This window comes from Electrophorus electricus, chromosome 7 (assembly GCF_041902795.1).
Source record: "Electrophorus electricus isolate QZ-2024a chromosome 7, ASM4190279v1, whole genome shotgun sequence".
Taxonomy (NCBI): domain Eukaryota; kingdom Metazoa; phylum Chordata; class Actinopteri; order Gymnotiformes; family Gymnotidae; genus Electrophorus; species Electrophorus electricus.
Genome location: NC_137503.1, coordinates 29,052,819 through 29,074,930, shown reverse-complemented (window position 1 = coordinate 29,074,930; position 22,112 = coordinate 29,052,819). Strand labels below are relative to the sequence as shown.

Genomic DNA, 22,112 nt, shown 5'->3' with positions numbered 1-22,112 from the left:
CGTCATTGACAAATGCTCTCAACATTATGACCACCAATATATTGTTATTTATTGAGCTTAAAATCAAGCTATTTATAAATATTAATTTCTGAGATCTAAATACATCACATCATAGCTTATTTTTAAAAAAGAAATATACAGTCCCTTCATTTATATAAATTAGTTATAGCATATTGTATATATTCCTTGCCATACATTACAATTTATTACACAGAAACAAAGAAGATGTTTACTTTAAAATGCAGTAGGTTAGGTTTGTCACAGTGTAATGTACACTAACAAGTCTCATCCCAGAGGCAGGCTGGAATCTCATTCTGGGCGGTTTGAAGATTCTATATACTATTGAAGTCTTCTTTGTCGGATCCACAAATTATAGTCTGGTTCCTGAGGAACAAGTGATAATTTAATACACACATATATGTATATATGTAAAGGAATGTCTGATATAATCCTAAAGACAAAGGAACGGGCAAATAAATATACAAGCTGCTAAACATTAACTATATTAAGTGTAAAAGAGTTTCCATGCAGTGCACGGACAGGTTACCTGAGCTCCTCCAGGGCTAGTTTGTTTCGCTGTCTGATATCTTCACTGATTGGGTACAGCAGGAGGATCATCAGGCCAGTGATGATAAAAGCCACTGGGGCAGCACCGATCAGCAGCTTCAAGGTGTAGGCCACGGGTGGAGGCTGTCTGCACGCGCCTGTGTTATAGCCTGCGAACCTATAGCACGGGCAGGATTGGAATTATCGAAGGAACAGATGAAGATGAAGGGGGCTAGACTGGAGGGCCCACAGAAATAAACCCACTGCAGAATTACAGACGGTAGCGAAGGGAAATGATATGTGGTTTGGCAGAACTCACTGTAAACAGAGTGCGGATACGCCCAGAGAGATGCCAGCTGCAAACTTGGTGAAGAAAACGTAGAAGGAGTAGAAGATGGCCTCATGGCCCTTCGAGCTGGGGTTGGCCAGTCGGAAGTCATCCACCACATCTGGCAACATCGACCTGGACAAGAAAAGCAGCATGAGGAGGAGTCTTTTTCCATCGCTTCCCTAGATCATACAAGGACATTGGGAAAGCTGAATCCCTTTTTTAACAGCAAAGATAAAACACTGCAGCATGGAAATTTAGGTGTCAGGAAGGTAATCAAATGTAATGGGTGGAGCAGTTAAAGCAGGGATGTTTTCCAGGTGCAGGACTACTCTCTCTCTGGGTACCTTTCTGTGATTGATTTCACTACAGTGCTTCTCATTTTACTGCTGTGAGCATGTCTTATTCATTCAAACAACACTGAAAGGCCACAGAAATGTCTATAAGTCAACCTTACCACATAATTTACCTAATTTCACACATTTTAAAAAACATCTGAAAGCTAATTTAACAGATATGACATGCAATTCTCATCTCTAACATTCAACATAATTTTCATGACCAGTATGCTGCTTTTTAAGGCTCTCACCATGGTAACAACAGCGATGCAGCTACACTGAGTCCGGAAGACACGGCCACTATGTAAGCCACCACCAGGTTAGGGATGAACACCAGCATCATGGTGAAGGGTATGAACCACTAAACACACAGACAGCAACTCCTTTCAGCAAGATATACTACATTAGGCATATAACAAAGCCACATAGCATGGAGGTTGGTCACTGATCCAACTACATTTTTGAGGTTAAATGGGTGTAATTCGTTTTTCATTTTTATTTCTGTCCACAGTGAGGCAGTGTGCTTTGACAGGGAGAAGCGGAGCTGAACGAGTCAAACAATAAATACACAAATGCTCACAGTTAGATAGAGAATAGTTACCGTAATGCCGCAGAATGCCGCCGTTTTCTTGCCAAACCTCTGCAGAAACCACTCCCAGAAAGGGATGCTTACAGCTGCAGACATCTGGAGAGGGGTAAAAATAATTTTTTTTAAAACATCATATAAGAGCCCTTTTGGTTTAAAATGTGCAAAAGCAAAATAATACTAAAAAATACCATTAACATGTTCTGTCTGATGTAGAATTTTGTGTTTGTATATTTGCCACACATATCAGCTATTAAACTAATACATACTACTTTAGAGGTGCATTGCACATAATAATACTGTATATAGAATTTCACAGTTCATACCATTGATATGGTTGTCAATAAAACTATAGACATAGATGTTTAGGTTGCAGTAGGTGTAGGGTGAATGTACAGTGCTCTCACCAGGATTGTCAGGACTATGTTTTGAAAGTGATTACGAAGGTCCACAGCATATGTGCAGAACAACACAAAGTTGCTCTGTACCAGCTGCAAAGAAACAGGCAGAATTATAACAAAATCCCTTGGTTCAAGGAGAATCCAGCATGCTTCATCCCAAATTACAGTACATGCTGTGTGGCCCAGCGATTAAGCAAACCAGCAGGAGTCGTTGCTGGGACTTTATTTAGTGCAATAGCGCAACCTTGAAGAGAACGTTGGAAGAATGGATGCTTGTGGCTATCGGATTTCTTTTGAATCAAGCCTTAAGGCAGCTCCCTCTCTACCGAGGTTGATCCTCTGATCAAATAAATATTGAATACAATTTCTCTACCTGGATTGCCACGGATATGAAGAGAAAAGCAGCCGTGAGTGTGAGATATGGCCCATGCTTCATCACCAGCACAAAGCCCTTATGGAAAGGAATGGGCTTCTCAGTTTTCGGTGCATAAGGATCTAAATCAGTAAGGAAAATGAGTTTATTAGGCAGTTATTATAAATCAGATCATTGTTTTCCTAATATTTTAACAACATGGGTTTACAATCATTTATCTGATTCAATCAAGTTAAATAAATAAATAATAATTGTAAGGAATCAATTCTGATAAGAATTACAGCATTCTGCCTAAACAAGGACTAGGACTTCAAACACCTCACTCTGATTTTATAGAAAGAGTCTCTGGCACAATTTATTACCAAAATATCTCCAATAATTCCATTAAATATTTAAATCATACACCCACCATCTCTCTCTTTGACTCCCAGGAACATCACCACTGTGCAGATGAGAAACAGTCCTCCAATCACACCTGCAGCAATCATGTACACCTCTTTCTGTGTAGAAAAAAATGAAATAAAGATCCTTAAATCATTCTACTTTATCTTGTTTGTTAAAAAAAAGTTTGTATCACTAACAACAAATGTAACGACTAAATAAAATGTACTTGTAATGGTCTTAAAAGATCTTGTCCTAAAATACTACAAGCATATAAATTATTTTTTCATGGCTCATGGCTCTTGAAATGTTACTTCCATGCAATTCCTAAAATAGAATTTGTCTTTGGCAAGGCAACATAATCATTCCTACAGCTTACAATGAAAATCTTTTTATCCAGGGAATCTGATTTACTTCGATTTTCTCTGAGTACAAGGGCGTCCTTTTGGACAACACTGGAAACAATCATTACATATTTTTCCACTTTCCCTACAGGGTACAATTCAAAACAACACAAGTTGGGATACTGGAGCTAAATACACAGGAAGGCTGAATACAGAAATAATGGACAAAATGGTCTTCCAGTCTTATAACTGCATCTCATTTTTGCTATTGTTATTTAGAACTAAGTGCTTGGGGGTAATAATAATAATAATAATGATGATAATAATAATAATAATAATAATAATAATAATAATAATAATAAAGGTATTAAAGGTTTTAATGGTTCTCTTTAGAATTTTGTTTTAAAAACTGCAGTTTGCAGACACCATACTTTGTGGCCTTGTGAATGAAGGCCAAATCCTTCCAAAAAGTGAAACGCTTTTGATTTGTTCCCCTCAAACAGGAACTGCTCTCCCCTAAAAAAACTCCAACATGTTTGCTGTTTTTCCATGCATGACAGCAAAGTGCTCCTTCATTGGTCCAGATCAAAAGATGGGGTGGGAGAAGGGTGGATCCATTTTAGAGGAGGGTGGCTGGCACACCCATACAGGCATCTGAGGAACGCACAAGGACTGGGTGACTACAGAGGGCCACAGCGACACCAGAGACAGAGCCAACCAGCTAGGGTTTACCCCAAGTCCCGCACTGTGGGGAGACACCCAAGCCTGCTCCAAATAGCTGTGGCTCCTCCTGCTGGTGTGCAATGGGTTTCATCCCCAAAACCACGAGCTTCAGCCCACAGCAGAGCAAGGTTTGTCCATGCACTAGCACTTTCACCGTGACTGGCACAGAAAGCAGCTGTAACTCAACCTAAATAGTCAGACATTGTCAGCAGACATCGTCAGCCCCAGTAACCATGTGGGGAATCTGGTGGGTCTAATGTTTAATGTCTCAGCTCTGTTTCAGATCTCAGTCTCCTGTTTGTGAGCATGTATGCCTGGATGGTGTGTAAATATACTCAGCTTATTTTCTGTAAGCAGGAGGCATTACCTTTGCAGTTCCATTCACAGTAATTTGCAGTCAGATGGCTAGTAGACAGCATTTTCAAAATCAAAAATTGCAATATTGAGATGATTCACGCATGCCAGTCTATTGGCTAGAAGTTCCATGGGTCATGCACCTGCCTCCCACACCCCTACCCCCCAGGGACACAGGAAAGGTCAGTACTGAGCCTGTGAAACCTACTGCATGTGACATGAAGTCGTAGGACAGTGCCACACTTCTGATGACCTCTGCCCCGCTGCTGTTTCCCAGGTGTCCAGCTGAAATGTTGCGATGGGAACAGTGCTTCAGCGTGTGAGCACTTGCTACAATCTGTCCCTGGATGGCTGCACCAAGCAACGTCCCCAGAACCTCCACAGTCATTCCTGCAGTGAGTATACATATAGAGCGATTGGTACAGTACTTTTCAGCCCAAGTCCTTTATATAAGTCTCAAAAGCAAACAGACTTTAGCTTTCAATCATTATTGAAAATGTCATTATATAATAATAATAATTATAATATAATTTAAATCCATTTTAAGTACATGTCCACAACAAGATCTAGAGTTTTTCTGAAATTAAGCAATAAAAGAGCAGGAGTAAATGTGTAAAGCCTAAAACAAGACTGTAAAGTGTAAAGTTGCATATAACTATAATGATTGTGTAGTTTTTCATTTACTTGAATGCAAGCTCATTCTAATTACAGATGGCTAAGATCTGCATTGGATTTGCTATGTCCACTCTCTTCATGCAGAGGATACAGTTTGCTTTTATTTTTGAAGATGATGACATTTTGTTGTTGTCTCAACAATCTCGTGTATTTAGATATTTTACGGGTAGATTCATCAAAACATGACAGTGTGTATGGTGATGTGCTGTACAGTAGCCTTACGGTAGGCTGTAGCTGAGTCTCTCTCCCGTTGGTCTGTGCTCAGGAACATGGTCAGAGCAGAGTAAGGAACATGGAAACACTATGGACAAGAAGGAGAGAGAGAGAATCCATGGCTATTGGGCAGCGAAAGCCACTGAGCATCTCAGTGACAGCACTGAATATTGCTAAAAACAGCACAGCGGCAGCAAAACTAACAAAGACTAAAAGTGCAGACAAAGATTGTGTCTGATGTCGGTGCATTACAAGTCTTTAAGTCTTTAAATCAGAGAAGAAAATACGCATATAAACAGAAAATGTATATAAGGTTTTAGTTTTCTGAGCAACATTAGACATGATCTTTAGACACTGATTCTTAGACATGATACTCAGACAGACAAGAAAAGTGAAAAAGACTCAGTTTGGTGCATTTCCTTCTTCTAACACAGTTCTTCTTCAAGTGCTGTTATCAAGCTTTTAGCATGTTTCTTTATTGTGAAGAAGATGCTTAATCTAAGGAAACCACCGCTCTGAGGTGTCTTTCCCAACAAACCCTTCCACAATGTTAGCTTCCCTTCACTTTGTAACTTTGTAACACACACACACACACACACACACACACACACACAAACTGAAAACCTCAGGCAAGCCCTGCGGCAGACCAGTGATCCAAAACACTACCAAAATAAATGTGTCCAGAGAGCCTACCCAGCTCAATCTGTGTTCTATAAAGCAACCAATGCCATTTGGCTAGGGGACCAGTTAAGACTTCCATCTAGTGCATTTTGACCTGTTTGGAGGAAGTAACTCAAATGAAAGCCAAACAGTCTGATTATGGGTAATGGAGTAATGAAGCGTGGGAGCAGTATTCAGAGTGCACTGCCTCTGATGATGGAAGCAGCTGCTGGTTCCCAGCCTGGCACTTAAAGACAATGGAGGGTGCTATAAGAGGAAACCGGCATTTACCCTCTCTGGCGGTTTCTGGCCACCTCTACTGTGTACTTATCAAGGAGTTAAAATGACTCGTCATTACAGCGTGGGCTTCTGTGGTCAGAGTGGCTTTCCCCATTCCAGCAAACACTGGTTGGAGCCACCGAGGGCAGTGGCAAAAGATTTAGCCCAGACCTTAGTGACAACGGACAAACACAAGTAAATCATGAAAGTAAAAGACAAAGTTCAGAGAGGCCGAGCTACACAGCATCTTGGGCAGAATTGTGGAGTGATATTTGAAGCCTCCGTTTAGGGTCATTAAAGAATGTATTTGTCATCACCTGTTTAATGTTTGTTTATTTTTATTTGTTGGCGGCATGAATATGAGGACGGCAAGCCCAAAGCAAGGTTGTTTCATCAGAAATCAGGATTAGTTTAGCATGTGAAAAGTACAGGGCCAGCAGAGCATAAGCAGATGGTCAGAGTTTTGCCCTCAAAATGCCTCAGGGCTAAACGATAGCGTGTGCGGTGCTTTTTCCCAATAGATTATTATGATTAAGATCATGTCAAAGATGGCAGAGAATGGATAAATTCTCTAATATCCTCCAGTGATCTTTCCAGTGCTATATTCTTTTCTGGAATTTGTTCATGATTAAAAATACGGTAGCATCTCCATTTGCAATGTTGTGCATTGCTTAACTGCTAAAATAGAGTAAAAATGTATGATAACATCCTCACTTCTACGTGTTTCTGCTGCAGTGTCCCAAACTGTAATGTAACTGTGAATGTGACAAGCACTTACTGTGATAAGTGTTTGGTAGAGGCAGTAGAAAGCAAGATACCAGATGAACCTTCCACTGGAGAAAGGCGGGACAAACCACAAGTAGAAGTAGGACACTACCACAAATGGGGTGCAGCCCACCATCCTAAGGAAGGAAAGGAAAGATTATTATCCGGTTGAACCAGAACCAATCATCAACTGTTGCACTCGGCGTCACAAAGTTACCTGGGAAATATGAAAAAGTAAAATCTATAATGGGTGTTAAAAGGTTTTTCAAACATAATATAACATTTCTATGCCTACAAAATTCATATCAACCCAGTTTAGGATTCCTAACAAACATTTTAATTTATAATTTAGTGTATTGCAGATATTCTTTCTAACATTAATGTTACTACAGATATACTGTCTAAGATTTATGGTATTGCAGAGTAATACCTGTCTTACATGTACTGTAGATATCCTGTGTAACTGCTGATTTTGCACAAGTTTTGCATTTGTTGTAAAAGCTGATCTGTGTATGTGAGAGAATGTTCACTGAAAGAGAATTCATTTGTATGTTGTCGGTTAAGATGCTAGTATACGCTACTGCAGCCCTGCCTACCACAGGATTGCGAAGCCACAAAACCATGTGCTTTTTTTCAGCTCAGTCCAGGTGACACATATCTCGTTGGGGAGGAATTCTGCTGTGTATCGGACCTTTCAGGATGAGGCCAAATGTATATAATTAATCAAAATACAAAGTCACTATAGTGACATTATAGCATTATAGCATTATAGTTAAAAGAGCAGGTTCACAGACCATAATGACAGATTTACCACGATTTTTAGCATTGGTGTCAAGTGTTGATCCTTTCACTTGCCTTCATAATGTCACGTACGGCCCCTCCTCCCATATGTCTCCCCGTGTGTGCATGTGTGTGTGTTTGTCTGTATGGCCACGCCCACCTTGTGTTTCACACCTGCTCCTCGTGGTGTATCGTTAGTGTGTGTGTACATAAGTCTTTTGTCCAAATGTGAATATTGTTGATGTTTAGCCGATAGCCTGAGTGCTGCATCTTTGTTGTGTTGAGTTGTGTCACAATAAACGTATGTTTCAGTTTTACGCGACTCGTCCCCGCATCCTGCTAGAACTCAGTGTCACAGGAACATCGACCACTGAGGAATGCCTGGGATGAGAAATGAAAAAAGGAAGGGAAAGAAGGGAAGTGACCGCCCCCCCCCACAGCCCTTGCAGGGAAGCCCCCCGTGTTCTAGGGCACCTTGCTGACTCCCACAATAGGGGAGAGTGGTCCAGGTGAGAGTGGTCCAGGTGAGTGTGGTCCAGGTGAGAGTGGTCCAGGTGAGAGTGGTCCAGGTGAGTGTGGTGGAGGTGCAGAAGCGGGTGAGTAGTACAGAACCACGTCTGGCTACCAGGACAGGTATAATGATTTCCAGTCCTCGGAGGTAGACTCCGTGGACTCCTCCAATCCCGTGGAGAGACCTTCGCTCATCCTGGCCTCGCTCCATGGGTCCACAACAGGGGAGGAACCCACTGGACAATATTGGGTGGGCCATGGGTATGGTCTGGGGTTGGATTCTGCTGAGTCCTACAGAGACCAGCTGGACTATGAGAACCGGCACTCGGAGGTGGACTCCGCTGGGTCCTACGACCCCTACATGAACTATAATGAGGGCTACGCTGAGTACGGAGAGGAATGCAGCGATGTTAGCCTGCGGACAGACTTGGAGTTCGACCGTGGGGAGGAGCCCGCAATGGAGGTGGAGGAGGTCCTCCGTAGGGGCCCTCCCTCTGTCATTGACACTGAATCTGCAGACTCCCGGAGCGAGGAGCCTCCAGCACCTAAGAGACTGCCCAAGGCTCCGCCTAGGAGGTGTGGCTTGGGAGCAGGCAAACTATCCCATGCGGCATAAAGAGAAGCGACCATGTTCGAGGAGGAAACTCCCTCTACTAGGGCATACAGCCCCGGAACTCGTGCGCCCATACCTAAGCCTCGAAGATGCAAGGGGGAGGCGACACCACTACTCACCCCAGAGACAGCAAAGTAACTGGTACGCCTCCTGAAACGGGTGCGCGGAAGTCACCGCCCCCCAAATCAGCGAGGGGCGATTCCCCACAGGCGGGTGGGACTCCAGCCCAGCCGAAGTGTGGGGGACACACCGGGGCTCCTGCCAGCTTCTCGGGACTCTTTAACAGTCCTTTATGTAGTTTTGTACCCGTCCCTGTCACTGTGTCTGTCCTCATCGCATTGTCTGTTCGTTTTACGTGGCTCGTCCCCGCATCCTGATATAACTCCCCAGCGTCACACATAATACTTCTGTTGCAATGAAACATGCACAGATTACCTAAACAAAACCTTTCTGAGAACGCATGCCCTGAGATCAATAACCTCTTGTTGTGTTATTTATTTCCGTAGATGATAAAACAACTGGGGGAACGGACCTACGGGGAGAGAAAAGAAAACAGAGAGTGGCCAGTTGTGGCAGAATCCACCCTGCCTTCGTGCAAAGTGAGACGGCCTCTTTACTGCCCCATTAGTTGTCTGGTCACACAAAGGGCCCACAGTGTCAGAGAGGGAGGGCCAGGGGCTGGATGGCCATCCTAGGTAACATACTAAAATACGTAATAAAATACTCATGAGGGTGCATGCACGTGTGCACAAACAGAAACAAACGGCCATAACATAAGCACTTGCACCCACAAACCCACAAACGCAAATATCCCTAAACACACCAATCGCACGTGAAAAAGTAATTTTAGAAATCAATTTAATTGTCACCCTGCAAAACGGTGTCTTCATGTTTTTTTAAGTGGGGGGTGGTAGAGTGGTATCTCTTTAGCGCACTGGAAGCATTTAAAACTTCATTACAGAACATAGTAATTAAAATGAATTACATCAGGCAGGCATGGTGAACATAGTTTATATGTTTCTATGATACTAAAATTTGATACGGTGAAGCATGAGTAAGATGAGTAAGAGACCTGTAATAACACTACACACATCTCACTTTCAAGGCTAAAGCATTTGATTACATTATCCACCTTTGAAGAGCTCACATGTGAGATGAGATGATCTTTCATGTATACTTTTGTGGAGTACAATTTTGATTATGGCATTCTTAAATGTTTAGCTGAGTTCTACTTAAGGTGGTGTGGCACTTGTGTTAACGTGTATTCCCTCGATAACCTTGGCGCCTTACAAAGGGGCTGTCCCAGAATTTGGCGTGTTATCTAAAGGTTCCCCTCAACATTTAGATGTGGTGCACTGGCATAATAAACAAGAATGTCAAGGTTCCAGACGAGCGAGGCAGATGTGTTCCTGTATGTTGGTGTGGACCCAAACCCTAACAATTTCCTCTCTGCCAGTGTAATGTCACACCCCAGTGACATTAGAGCTTCCTTTCAGACTACCATTTATGGTACTGAAGTCCGTGTCCTCAGAGTGCATTGCAAGGAGGGTCCACTGACTAGCCTCAGTACAATCTCCATTAGTAGGTGTAAGTTGATCTTTTGTCTGTAATATTTGTCCTGAGTTTCCTTGTACAATCAGTGATTTCATACATAAGGATTGTAGCAAATACATGTCAGCATGAGAAAATTCTTGCCCTTCCTCATCACCAAACATGCGCTTGAGGCTAAGGGTGTGAAGTTTGGGTGTGTTTCAAATAAATGGCATGCCTTCACTGTAAACAACAAAACACCCTGTGCAACAATGTTCAATCAGGGTTTTTTTTGTTTTTGTTTGTTTTGGGGTTTTTTTTTGTAGGCATGTAGACTTACCATGGCATGAGTCGGCCAATTCTTGTCCACCTGCTTTTAGTGACAAAGAACCCCACAATAGGGTCAGAAACTGCACCCCAGGCTTTACCGATGAACAACACCATGGAGGCCTGGAAAGGAATTATCTGTGGAAGAGAGGACACTGTCATTACCGATAGGCATCAATACCAGTGATAATGACTGCTGATTCAGACCCACTCGAAGCGGGGACAATTCATGCCCAAAATATGCTATTGCACCATCTGACAGTCCTACTGGTATTTTTAGATTTTACATCATGGTGTAAAAATGAATCAGATCTGCATTACTAACGAGAACATTCATTATGGTTATTTCCTTAGAAGAGACTGAATGCATTAAAGTATTTGGGGAATTCATTCACACCCTACCTGTGCAACATCCAGCAGGTATATCTGTAGGAAAAAATCAATGGCACTTCCGGCGACCTGGTTAGGGGCCCCGCCGATAGCGAAACAAAGCTTGTTACACACCGAGAGTTTCTGTTGCTCCAGATGGTTCTGCAAACAAAGATAACAATACAAACTCATAAACAAATCTAATGTGATACATTAACTTGATTCCATGTGATAATACGAGTACCATTTAGAAGCTTAATATTCAGCTAATTACTAAGCGACTAATGTGCATAAAGCCCATGGGACAGGTGACAAAGGAGGAGGTCTCATGGGCAGATGACCAGTGAAAGTGCGATTATGATGCACTTCTGGATGAAAATACACTAACACAGGATTCTTATCATGACATCACAGTAGAAATGGAACATCTAGAATCAACAGATAAGCATATAGCTTCAGAACATTAAATCGTTTCAGTCCCTCCACACCTCTAGGTCATTTAGATGTGGAAAAGATAGTGCAGACACAGCTATTTCGCAGAGCTGTTTATTGCCTGTTTGATATTGTAAAACCTGTAGTCTGTAGAATTGTAAGTAAGGTGGTGTCTGAGAATTGAAACCATTCACTGAGCTACGCTTTAAAACTATTGAATAGCTGGTCAGGAACACTATCTATGCGCAGCTATCTCTGTAGCTCATTACAGAGGTTTTGGGTGATATGTATAACATATGGTTCTCGGATGTGGTCACTACTCTGATGTTTCCAGCTTATGGGTGGGATCGGCTAATCCCCCAACCTTGTAATCAGAATTCATCTTCCTCTACTGGTTTGGAAATATTTTAAAACCATGCCTGCCAATCAAAAAGACACTCCCAAAACTACAAAAGGCTAAGTTCTGCATGTGCGTTTCTGTACGCGTCTGTGGGTGTCAATGATTTTCATATATTCACCCTTGACCCTTGTCTCCAAATGTGTGCAGAAAAAAATAATAAATGTAGGTCTATGAGGTTGTGTGTGGTGGAATGTGTATATGTCTTTACGGAGTATGGAAAAGAGAGCCTTATAACACATTAAAGTAAAGGCTAAGGTTCACCACAGCTCAAAAGGCTTTATATTTATGAGCCTTCTCAAGATGCTGGAGACAGTCAAACAGACATAGGGTGGCTGAAGTTACCGCTGCCAAGGCCATCCTAAAGCCTGTATGTCTGCCCTTCACCCAGATCCCTGCTCCACAGCCTGAACCTGCCTTGGCTGTTATGTACACCCTGTCCCTCCACAGGGCGGCTGAGTCTGAAAAGGGCAACAAACCAACCACAGAGGGCAACGCCGAACGGCCTTCAAAAGACACTATAATTAACTGGTTGATCTTTTATTTTCTCTCTCTGTTCCTCTCCCTCTCTCGTTGTCTCTGTGTTGAAAAGAAATTGATGACTTCTATAAGCACAACTATCAAGAGGTTGCCATGCAATTATTTAAAATGAAGGCGAGTCTGGCGTTGAGATCAAAGAAAGCAGGCGTTCAAGTGAAATCCAACTTCTGAATGTATGCTCTCTGTTCTTTACACGACAATTAGTCCACAGTAGGAAGTTAGTATAGTTACCTTTTTAGTACTATAGCTTTTTAAATCCAGATTCCCCAGCTTTATCATTTTTAAACTCTTTGATAATTCTCACATTTTACATAAATAAAATTAAAATAATTTTTTATATAGATGTTATTAAGAAACCCGCACATGATTTCATTTCATGAATGTGCCAAGAACTGGATGTATACTGTCAACTAACCCACTCATTTGCAGCATGAGGTCAACATAGATCACTCTTTCTCACAAACTTTGCCAAGGTCTTGTCATGACAGACATAAACAGGAAATCACTCAGTGTCTGGGCACAAAATATCTGAATTCCTCACAGATAGCACACTCTACAAACTGCCTAAAAGGACTATAGGACCAAACGCACACCTGGGACAATCGGGAGACACAAAACCAACTAGGTACTTTCCAGATATAGACATAGAAAACATCAAAGAGGGTGAGACTGAAAAATCACGAGACATCTCAAAATCATAGGACATCCCTTGTCACATCTCATAACCATCAGAAAAGTAGTGTCAGTAGCACTTATTTGTTTGGGGGTTTTTTTCTTGGGTTTCCTTGCCAAATATCTTTATATTGGCTTGCTGTTAGTCATGTGACTGACCACACTGCTAGACACCAAGCTTGCCATGACCTAAGAATAGAAAGGAATCGCTACTGTGGATCAGATAAATGTAGAAAAGGGCTCTTTTTCTGCTGTAATCAAAGCTTGTCATGAAGTCTTCAACTGAAAATCTAGATAAACAATGTCACATAGCTCAGGTCTACGTGTAATCTGTGTCCGGAGATCCAACTCTAAGAAAGAAATGTAATTACAATGAATCCATTTTATTTTTCACTCTCTGTCCTACAGCTGATGCGCTAAGCTGATTGTGCATGGTGCATGCTGGCATGCTGGTAGAATAGGATGACATAATGAGGGGTTTAAAGGTTTATGACTGTTGGGATTTGTCAGCAAATTTCATCAGTGTACCAGCAAAGTCAAATTCTTCTAGAATTTTCATGGCACTCCCACTTACTGTTTCTAGTGCACCAATCACTATACCTAATATCTCAGTATTGTTCCAGAAATAATATTATTCCAGAAACCTCCAGAAATTTGCAATGTAGTGCCATTGTTATATATCACTTCCACATAGAAGTATCCTGCAAAGAGGTATGTAAGAGTTGTGTGTGTGTGTATGGGTGTGTGTGTGTGTGTACTTTACTACAATTTTGAATCTCTCTCTCTCTCTCTCTCTCTCTCTCTCTCTCTCTCTCTCTTTCTCGCGCGCTGTTTATACACTGCCTTTACACCCGTCACAGAGATTTATATCGTCAGGATAATTCAATTCCCTTGAATTGATTTTGGTTGATTGCATAGTTGACCACAAGGGGTCTCTATCTCTTTCGTGATAGAACGTGCATGAACAAGAGGTATATTGGTGGGTTTTTTTCCTCCGTATCATTACTGAAACACGCAAAACTACCCGTTCTGCTTTGCTACAGAATGCGAGGGCTACCCAGAGGACCACTATTAGGCAAAGCCCGAATGATATTTCACTTAGTAGCTCTCACAGCGCCCTGCTGTTTCCCAGACTGCTCAACACGCACTTCTATCTGCAGAATGAAATGGTAAGTTCGTTTAGACGTCTATCACTACATGCTATTCTGGGACAGATGCACTGCATTCACGCGCTGCACGATTAGCTCCCAGCGGTGGAGCTTTTCTCCACCGTGCCTAAGAGAACAGAATTTGCTCTGATTGTGCTTGCAGGACCACGAATGCCTACATTTTAGCTGGATTAACAAATATGGAAAATATCAATGATGCATTTGGTAAATAATAATAATATAATATAATATAATATAATAATAGAACATAAGTAGCATTTGACATCACATTTATGGACATACGTGCATATAATGTTAATTAAATTATACAGTGTAAATCACATTCAAAGTCAAGTGCATAAATATGTACCACAATATAACAAAAATAATTAGAGATAATTGAACTCCTGCACACCGGACATGAGTTAAAATTACATATCACACAAGATATAAACATCGTGCATTATTTTTTTTTTAAATTGCGATTTCTATTAATTTGCACACAGCGATATAACTTCGTCACCGTGTACAACATTAAGAAAACAGGGTGGATAATAGAATAAAACACAGTTATGAGACTTAAGCGCAGCCTTGCCATGCTCAGAGATATTAGTCATTTCATGAAACTAGTCAGTTATACATACTGTTGAGTTTCACTGTGTCATCTAAACAACCCGAGGGCATTTATGCTGGAAAGGGATCAGAAAGTACCACAAGCATTCCTTGTAGTCATTAAAACAAACCTTTCCACATACCGCTAAAAAATCCACCCGTGCGGCAATATTCAGACTCGTTTCATAACGTTGAACAAAAGCGCGAACCGATTTTTAACAGTAGCAGAACAAAACTAATGTTTATTTCTACCCCGTTCTGTTGTCCTACTCAATCCACGCATCACCGAAGCTGACATTTAAAATGAATTACAAGCAGCACAGTTGCCAAGCTTTTTCAGAGAAGAAGCTCATATTCCTCACCTGCACTGAGCCCTTGGCGAAGTCAGGTTCGCCGTGCTTCACCACGAGCTTGTCCTCTGAACTGTCCACCGCCTTTTTCCCCTTGGCCATGACTCTGCTAATGACAGGTCGAACGACGGCTGCTCGTCTTTTCTGTCCCTTGGTGATAGTCGCGGTCTTCCAGGATTCTTTCACATGCCGCTTCCGATCTTTGGCCTGGGGCCAGAGAGGGAAGTACAAGCTCCGACTCAGGCTCACTCTAACATACGCGCACAATTGCGCACCTTATTTTTGCCGCTCAGGAAGAGTCAGCCTGTCAGCGTTTCCTATCTGAGCCCAATGTAACACAAAAACTTACACAAGGCTCACACACAGGCGTAATTATCAGCATCCTACAAAGGCCAATGCACAGTGGAAACATAAACTTACATAGGCAACCTTAAAAACGACTGTCGTAGAAAAGGTCATGACAAGTCCACAACAAAGTTGAATTTCTTTCTCTCTTTTTTTGGCCTGTCTCTAGATTACTCGTCTGATTATGTAATATTTCAATCCGTAAAATTTTATATATATATATATATATATATATATATATATATATATATATATATATATATATATATATATATATATATATATATATAAGCAATTATTTTTACTTCGACATTCGATATTTTAGCTTCGATATTTTCGAGGTAAGTGCCACCTTTCTCTGGTACTACTCACGTAACGTCAGTCGAATTAAACGGCAGTCCCCACGCTATAGCAGAATGTCTGACCTGGGTGATGGAGAGGGCTAAGCGACGGTAGCGCACGCAACCTGCGCTATGCGGGATCATCCAAGATGAAGGAATGGTGACTGCAGGGGCTGACAGTGCCTCCCAGCGATGGAAAGCATGCATAGATTTTAAACGGAGCGCGCTAAAGGCACTTTGGACTTTTTGTTGTTGCTGTTGTTCTGTGAGGTAATCTGCCTCATGCTAATTTCCTAGTCAGACCGTTTGCGACTCTTTTGCCAACGTCTTTTTAAGTGCCACGACACCCGTAGGTTCACGCTTACGCGTCGTATTCCGTTACAGTTCTTTCTCTTGATTGCTCCGATCGTGAAAACGGTGATTTAGCCGTAGGTGTCCGGACATGGAACATAAAGTTCGCATATCGCAGCTGTTCTAGCTGCGTTATAAAATACCTTTTGGACAGATAATTCAATTACTCTGATACATAAAGATGATGGTTTTAAGCAATGAAAAAGTATCAAAACACCAAGCTGTAGGTTGTGTAATTTCCTGTAAGCTGATGTGTCTTTTAACAAAAAGAAATCGGCTGCAATTTAAATATAGTCAAAGAAATATGAACATGGATATAACTGTAACATACATTTAGTGCAGATTGTACAAACAAGGGCAATGCCAAGGCAGAATACTAGTTTATGGCTGATTAAGACAAAACCACAAATGACAGTTTTGAGATGGCAGAATTCCAAATAGTTTTTACTTAAGAAAAAAAATATATTGCTTGACTTCCTTGTGGACCAGGAAATTAGCCATATGCTCTGCATTATGTGTACAGATCTACAGAATAACTAACCAGCCATGAAAAGCATGATACACAGAATGTGTATCATATTTTCAATGTGGTTTGAAAAGTAAAATTCCATTAATTCTCTGTAATGAATATACATGTCTGCATGGAAACACGATTAGTCAGGTAAAGGCTATTAAGTAGGAAGCCATCCACTGAACTCTTCACATGTTCAATGACAGGTCATCTATCTTTCCTTTTTAAATATTGAACATGAACCAGTAACTTAATGGGGCATTATTATAAGTAGAGGGAGGAAAATGTTCTAAAGCCATTCAAGCTTAAAGCAAGTATCGGGCGCAAGTAAACTAGGTTACAAAAGGATGAAACCTCTACCCACTTTAAAACAGTGGATTATAGAACACAGGCAGGGGTTTATCATTTAGTAAATTTATTGCAAGCAGAGGTCTGTACAAAAGAACTTCTTGCTTAGGCAAGGTGCATATATGTTAAATAAATTCTGCCTCAATGCTCATAACACAAATCAGCAAAACAATCTCGCTCATTATCATTCGATGCCCCCCCCCCCCCCACACACACACACAAACAATAAACTTAATGCAGTGGTAAGACACAATGTAATCAGGCCTATTCTAAACACAGAAATGTGTACTCAGGGTTTATCTTTATTCAGTCAGATCATTTCCAGAATATTTATACAACACTGATATTAAAGACGTGGCTTGTGTGTGCTGCGTTGCATCAGAAGACACCAGAAAGAAAATGAAACTGACCATCATCAATAAGAACTGTACTTACATAGTCCATAACATTTGTTGTGTTCATGCTGTATGGAACATTTACAAATGACCAATAATTCTTCATTATTGCACTCTTTTATAATAATAAAAAATTAAGTTGACTGGTGGGAATTCTGATGGGATTATATCAGTGTCTTTTTTCAATGAGTGTCACAGTAGAGTTATAATGATATTTACAAACTGGACTGATGAGGGTAGATGTATAGACTTTTAAGCAGTTTCACTTTCAAATACTAATAGTTTATATGTTTTGGAGGTTCTTTTTTTTTTAGCCTTGGTCAGGAGTGACCAAATTGGTGCCTGTGTACCCTTAGCGTCAGTCAGGAGTGACCAAAGGGTGCCTGTGTGTTCAGTGGCCGCTGGACGATGACAGCGTTTATCAGGTCCGCCTCCTCCAGACTCACACCACTGTCTTTTAGCTCCCGACAAGGCAGAGATGTAGTTAAGATGAACGGTGAACTTGTCCTCTGGGCCTTCTCCACAAAATCTTGGACATCACTGATACTGGAATGGAACAATATGGAGGTGCAATACTGTTTAACTCTCCAACACAGCAAGCATGGCAGAGGAATATTCAACTGTATGGTTCATTCCCATTGACAAACAATTTTGACATTTTTCTTGTTTTAGAAAACAGTGAAAAACCTGTTGAACAATAACAACAGAAGCCTAGGGACAGTTGTTGTGGCTGCCAAAATCCTTTAGGTAAAACATATTTTTCTAGGGTGCCTTCAAAGGTATTTGTATATTAAGACACAAATCTGTATAATTTATTCTTAAAGAGGTAGGACTACTCCAGAAAGAAGAGGTTATTGCTCTGGTTATTGCATTACTACTGTCATTCAGATTGGAAATGTTGTAGTTTTGAACATGCATGATATTACTAACTATGCAATTTGAACTTTAGCTGATGGAATTCAACCACTACCATATAATACCTCCATTATAAATGTTTCAAGGAATGTTTTTCTTTTATAAGAACAGGAAAATGGGACATGTTATTATCTATGGCAATTGACCTATTGCTACAGATAAATTGAAAAACACTGGAATGGCCCTTTAAAGTCAGAAACTGCCAGTCAACTCCTTACATGCTATGATACCACTCTTTGAATCTCCCCTAAGCTGTTCCAATTCGAGACACACCTGAGCTTTCTTTATGTAACTGCACGGAAGTTATGTAAGAGCTTTTGCATGTAGAATTTCCAAGTGGCACAACCACAGTATTGCACCTGCATAAGTTGACTCGGGTCTGGCAACACACTGCCCCCAATCTGTGTGAACTGCATCCAACCCACCGATGAGAAAGGTTAAATCTCTGCACCAGCCGCCGGCCATCTGTGAGCCAGATTTGTAGGGATGTTACGGGTAGGTCTTCATCGAGCTCTACTGCAGGCAACGGAGGGCCAGCACAGTCCTCATGTATTGATCGAGACCTCGCCAAAACCCGTGGCGTCACGCTGAGTGAGAGGGAATCAATACAGCATTAATATTTCTCAGAGGCAAAGCTATGGTATGCTTTAGAGTGTGCTGGGGTCTCAGTATTTACTGCGTTTTACTATTCTGCTGCTATTTTCAAAACCAGTGATTGCCAGGACTAAATCCACGACTCAAAGCTTCAGTTAAATTCGATGACGCTTCCACTTTGTCAGAGTGGTAAAACAGGACATTTTGTGAAAAAGGTCTTAGCGAGATAAAAGATGCATGAGGCCACCTACTGATAGTGTAAGAATTTGTTGTAGTCACTTTCTCTTCTTTATATAAGATGGTTAAAACTTTAAACATTTTGAAATTTAGTTGTAAGAAATTGTTAAAGGTGATAAGATACATAATTTCTCTAAAATACTACATAAAAGCTGGACTAAAGTACCTAGAAATTGAGGAAATAACTTTGCACAAAAGTTGGCTTTCAAAGCTTGGACTTTACAATGACAACATTGTTTTATTTGACTCTTGCCATTAGAACACAACACAAAAAATTCACATTCATACATAATGATAAAAGAATTCACATTCATACTTTCACAGTCAACTGAACTGTCACTTTTACCTGCCTAATCTATAGCCTCTGCCAGTAAAAGGGAGAAAAGTCTTCTTCTTGGGAACATACATTTCATCCTTCATATCTTCCACATTGACCTCTAGCTCCTCATCTTCTGCCCTCCCCTCCAGCTCCAATGGCAGTTCCCTAAAAACAGATGTTCTTACTAAGATCAATGGAGGAGAGGCTGGAAGTTCTAAACCAGCTGGACTCGTAAGTCCATAACAAAGTTTTTAATCATAGAATACACCCTCTATTAATATCCTTCACACATCACATCTTACCCTCGTTTAATTGCCTCAAGGAACTCTTGGTTCTCATCTAAGGAGTAGCTGCGTAAATCCTCATCATTCACAGTGAATCCGTCTTTCCACAACCTCACCACCATCTCCACCTGTATTATGGACCGCATTTGAGCAAAATAAACCCCCCAAACAAATCAAAAACAGGGCACAAACGCAAAGAATATGCCCACATCATATTCTCTTCGCGTTCACTGCAACAGATGAATTAATAGAGGAATAGCTGAAATCAGTGCTGATCTATGTTCATGAAGCAATGTTACATTTGGTGAACATGCTGACAAATCATCCTGGGGATTTTATATTAAGTAACCTTCTTGCCACTCGTGGAGACACTGCTGATCTTCTCCACCTCATCTAGGAGGTCCTCCACAGAGAAACTTGGCCTCATGGGGGTCTCCTCCTCCTCCTCATCATCATTCTGAACACCATCACACCTAAGAGCTCATTATATTGTAATAGTAATGAATGGGAGAAAATAAAGTATATCTTAGAGAAACATACACAATTTTAACAATTCAGTCTTCCACTCATATCATGGCCATCAAGGATGCCAAACCATCCATCCAAGGATGGATAGAACTTTATGGCTTCCTGATCAAAAACTCGAAATAGTGACAGTTATGGGATAAAACGCTCACCATTGGCCATCGTTGTCTCTTTTTCTAAAATCAGTATCTTTCATCACGTCTTCTATTTTCCATCTTGAAATGCAAAAACAATGTTTATAAGACCTACATTTGTTTTGCAAGGGAATGCAACAGCATATTGCATTTCTTAACAAAATAACACACTACATAACATTTGTGGTTTATGGTTTAGTCACATAGCCTGAGCTTGATGTATATTGACATTCCACAGTGCAGTAAGGTTGCTTATAGGCAATGCCATGACAAAATCGGTCTTATTCTTTTCACATGACTGTTCAGTACTAAAGGTAAGCTACAGCTCCTAACCTGTACCTTTAAGAGACCAGAATGCCTAAACCAGATGTCTGTTGGCCTCGATTATAAAATGACGTCCGTGGTGATAAAAAATAACGCTTAGTTAGTTCAACTTGAACAATCACTCAGGGGTAATGATTTGACAAAAGCAAAAATCGGATGAAAGGGACTGGCCAGTGTACACATGAGCTGTCTTCTTTCATGGCAATAAAAATGAGCCTGTGAAGTCAGTGCATGAGGCTCCACTGCAATATTAAAAACTTAGACTACACGCTTCAATATGAAGGTTGGGTCGAATAATAATTTTAAAAAAGCCAAATCCCTAATATGCTGCAAACAGTGCGACAAAATTACATATGGAGAGCGCGTGAACCACGCAGGCGCAGCGTAATGCGTAATTCTGCTAAACGGACGTTCAAACACGGACAATATACAATATTCAAATTCCCACATATTGATTTTGTTAAAACAACTCTGAACCGTTACCAGTCTGAGCCTCCGTGATGGTCATACAGATGGTACTTGGGGTGAAAGTTTCTTCAGCACCGCACTATTCCACACACAAGGAGACAGCCATTTCTGTGACGAAAACGTTGGCGGCTGCCTCCAGCTGACGTAATATTTGTTGCAGTACTGCATGTAAAATTGTTAATGTCATTTTCACTACTGCACATTTCATGCCTTGCGCAGCATATATTGGATATAATACATATTAACAGAAAAAGAAATACGTTCCAGGTGTAGGCTCACAGTTTCATGTCGCTGTTGTAGAATAAACGCACTATCAATTAACCCACTTTAAATGGCTTAATGCATAGAATACAATTGCATTTTATAGGCAGGACTGTCAAAACAGCCAAATATCAGAAGCTATAAAATCGGTAAATTTTAAAAGAAATATAGCAGCTGCTGCACCATGCAAAAAGACCAACAGATGGTGGCTGGCGCGCGCGCACACGCACGCACGCACTCTCTCCCTCTCTTTCTCTCCCTCTTACAGGAAGGAATAAACTACAATACTACACATTAGAGCTTACCCTCAACTAAGCAGTTGTGTCAAGACAGAAATGACGGAAGAAATAAAGTATTCGTTTGTATAGCCAAGACAGAATGCGTATTCCCCCAAAGACCGCGTACAACACATCAAGAGCCGGTTTTCTTCCTTGGTAACAGCGCAAAGCTCTGAGTCCATGGTTCAGTCACAGCTGCTGATGGCAAGTTGTTATTTAATACAGCAAGTGCTCCA

General features: G+C 41.0%; 2 protein-coding genes across 6 annotated transcripts; both read right to left on the bottom strand.

The window, feature by feature from the left end:
* Nucleotides 1-24: 24 nt before the first annotated feature.
* mfsd2b (MFSD2 lysolipid transporter B, sphingolipid) lies at nt 25-16,091 on the bottom strand. Of its 2 annotated transcripts, none has more exons than XM_026996026.3 (15): nt 16,017-16,091; nt 15,259-15,453; nt 11,129-11,257; nt 10,740-10,864; nt 6,980-7,103; nt 5,272-5,350; nt 4,583-4,764; nt 2,982-3,072; nt 2,573-2,694; nt 2,206-2,289; nt 1,814-1,897; nt 1,464-1,573; nt 866-1,009; nt 548-724; nt 25-384 (listed from the first exon to the last, which is right to left on the bottom strand). In XM_026996026.3, exons 1-15 carry the CDS (start codon nt 16,074-16,076, stop codon nt 333-335), a joined length of 1,758 nt encoding a protein of 585 aa, XP_026851827.2. In that variant the 5' UTR covers nt 16,077-16,091; the 3' UTR covers nt 25-332. The 2 variants fall into 2 exon arrangements, with proteins under 2 accessions (XP_026851827.2, XP_026851900.1); XM_026996099.3 differs by having other exon boundaries at nt 15,964-16,081.
* Nucleotides 16,092-16,601: 510 nt separating this feature from the next.
* On the bottom strand, nt 16,602-22,035 carry ubxn2a (UBX domain protein 2A). Of its 4 annotated transcripts, none has more exons than XM_026996406.3 (8): nt 21,904-22,035; nt 21,353-21,499; nt 20,564-20,626; nt 20,236-20,359; nt 19,905-20,014; nt 19,690-19,767; nt 18,878-19,039; nt 16,602-18,083 (listed from the first exon to the last, which is right to left on the bottom strand). In XM_026996406.3, the coding sequence occupies exons 3-8, from the start codon at nt 20,605-20,607 to the stop codon at nt 17,900-17,902; spliced, it is 702 nt and encodes a 233-aa protein (XP_026852207.1). In that variant the 5' UTR covers nt 20,608-20,626; nt 21,353-21,499; nt 21,904-22,035; the 3' UTR covers nt 16,602-17,899. The 4 variants fall into 4 exon arrangements, with proteins under 4 accessions (XP_026852207.1, XP_026852141.1, XP_026852003.1 ...); XM_026996340.3 differs by having other exon boundaries at nt 19,630-19,767; nt 20,236-20,366; nt 21,904-22,033; XM_026996202.3 differs by having other exon boundaries at nt 19,630-19,767; nt 21,904-22,032.
* Between the last annotated feature and the right edge of the window lie 77 nt (nt 22,036-22,112).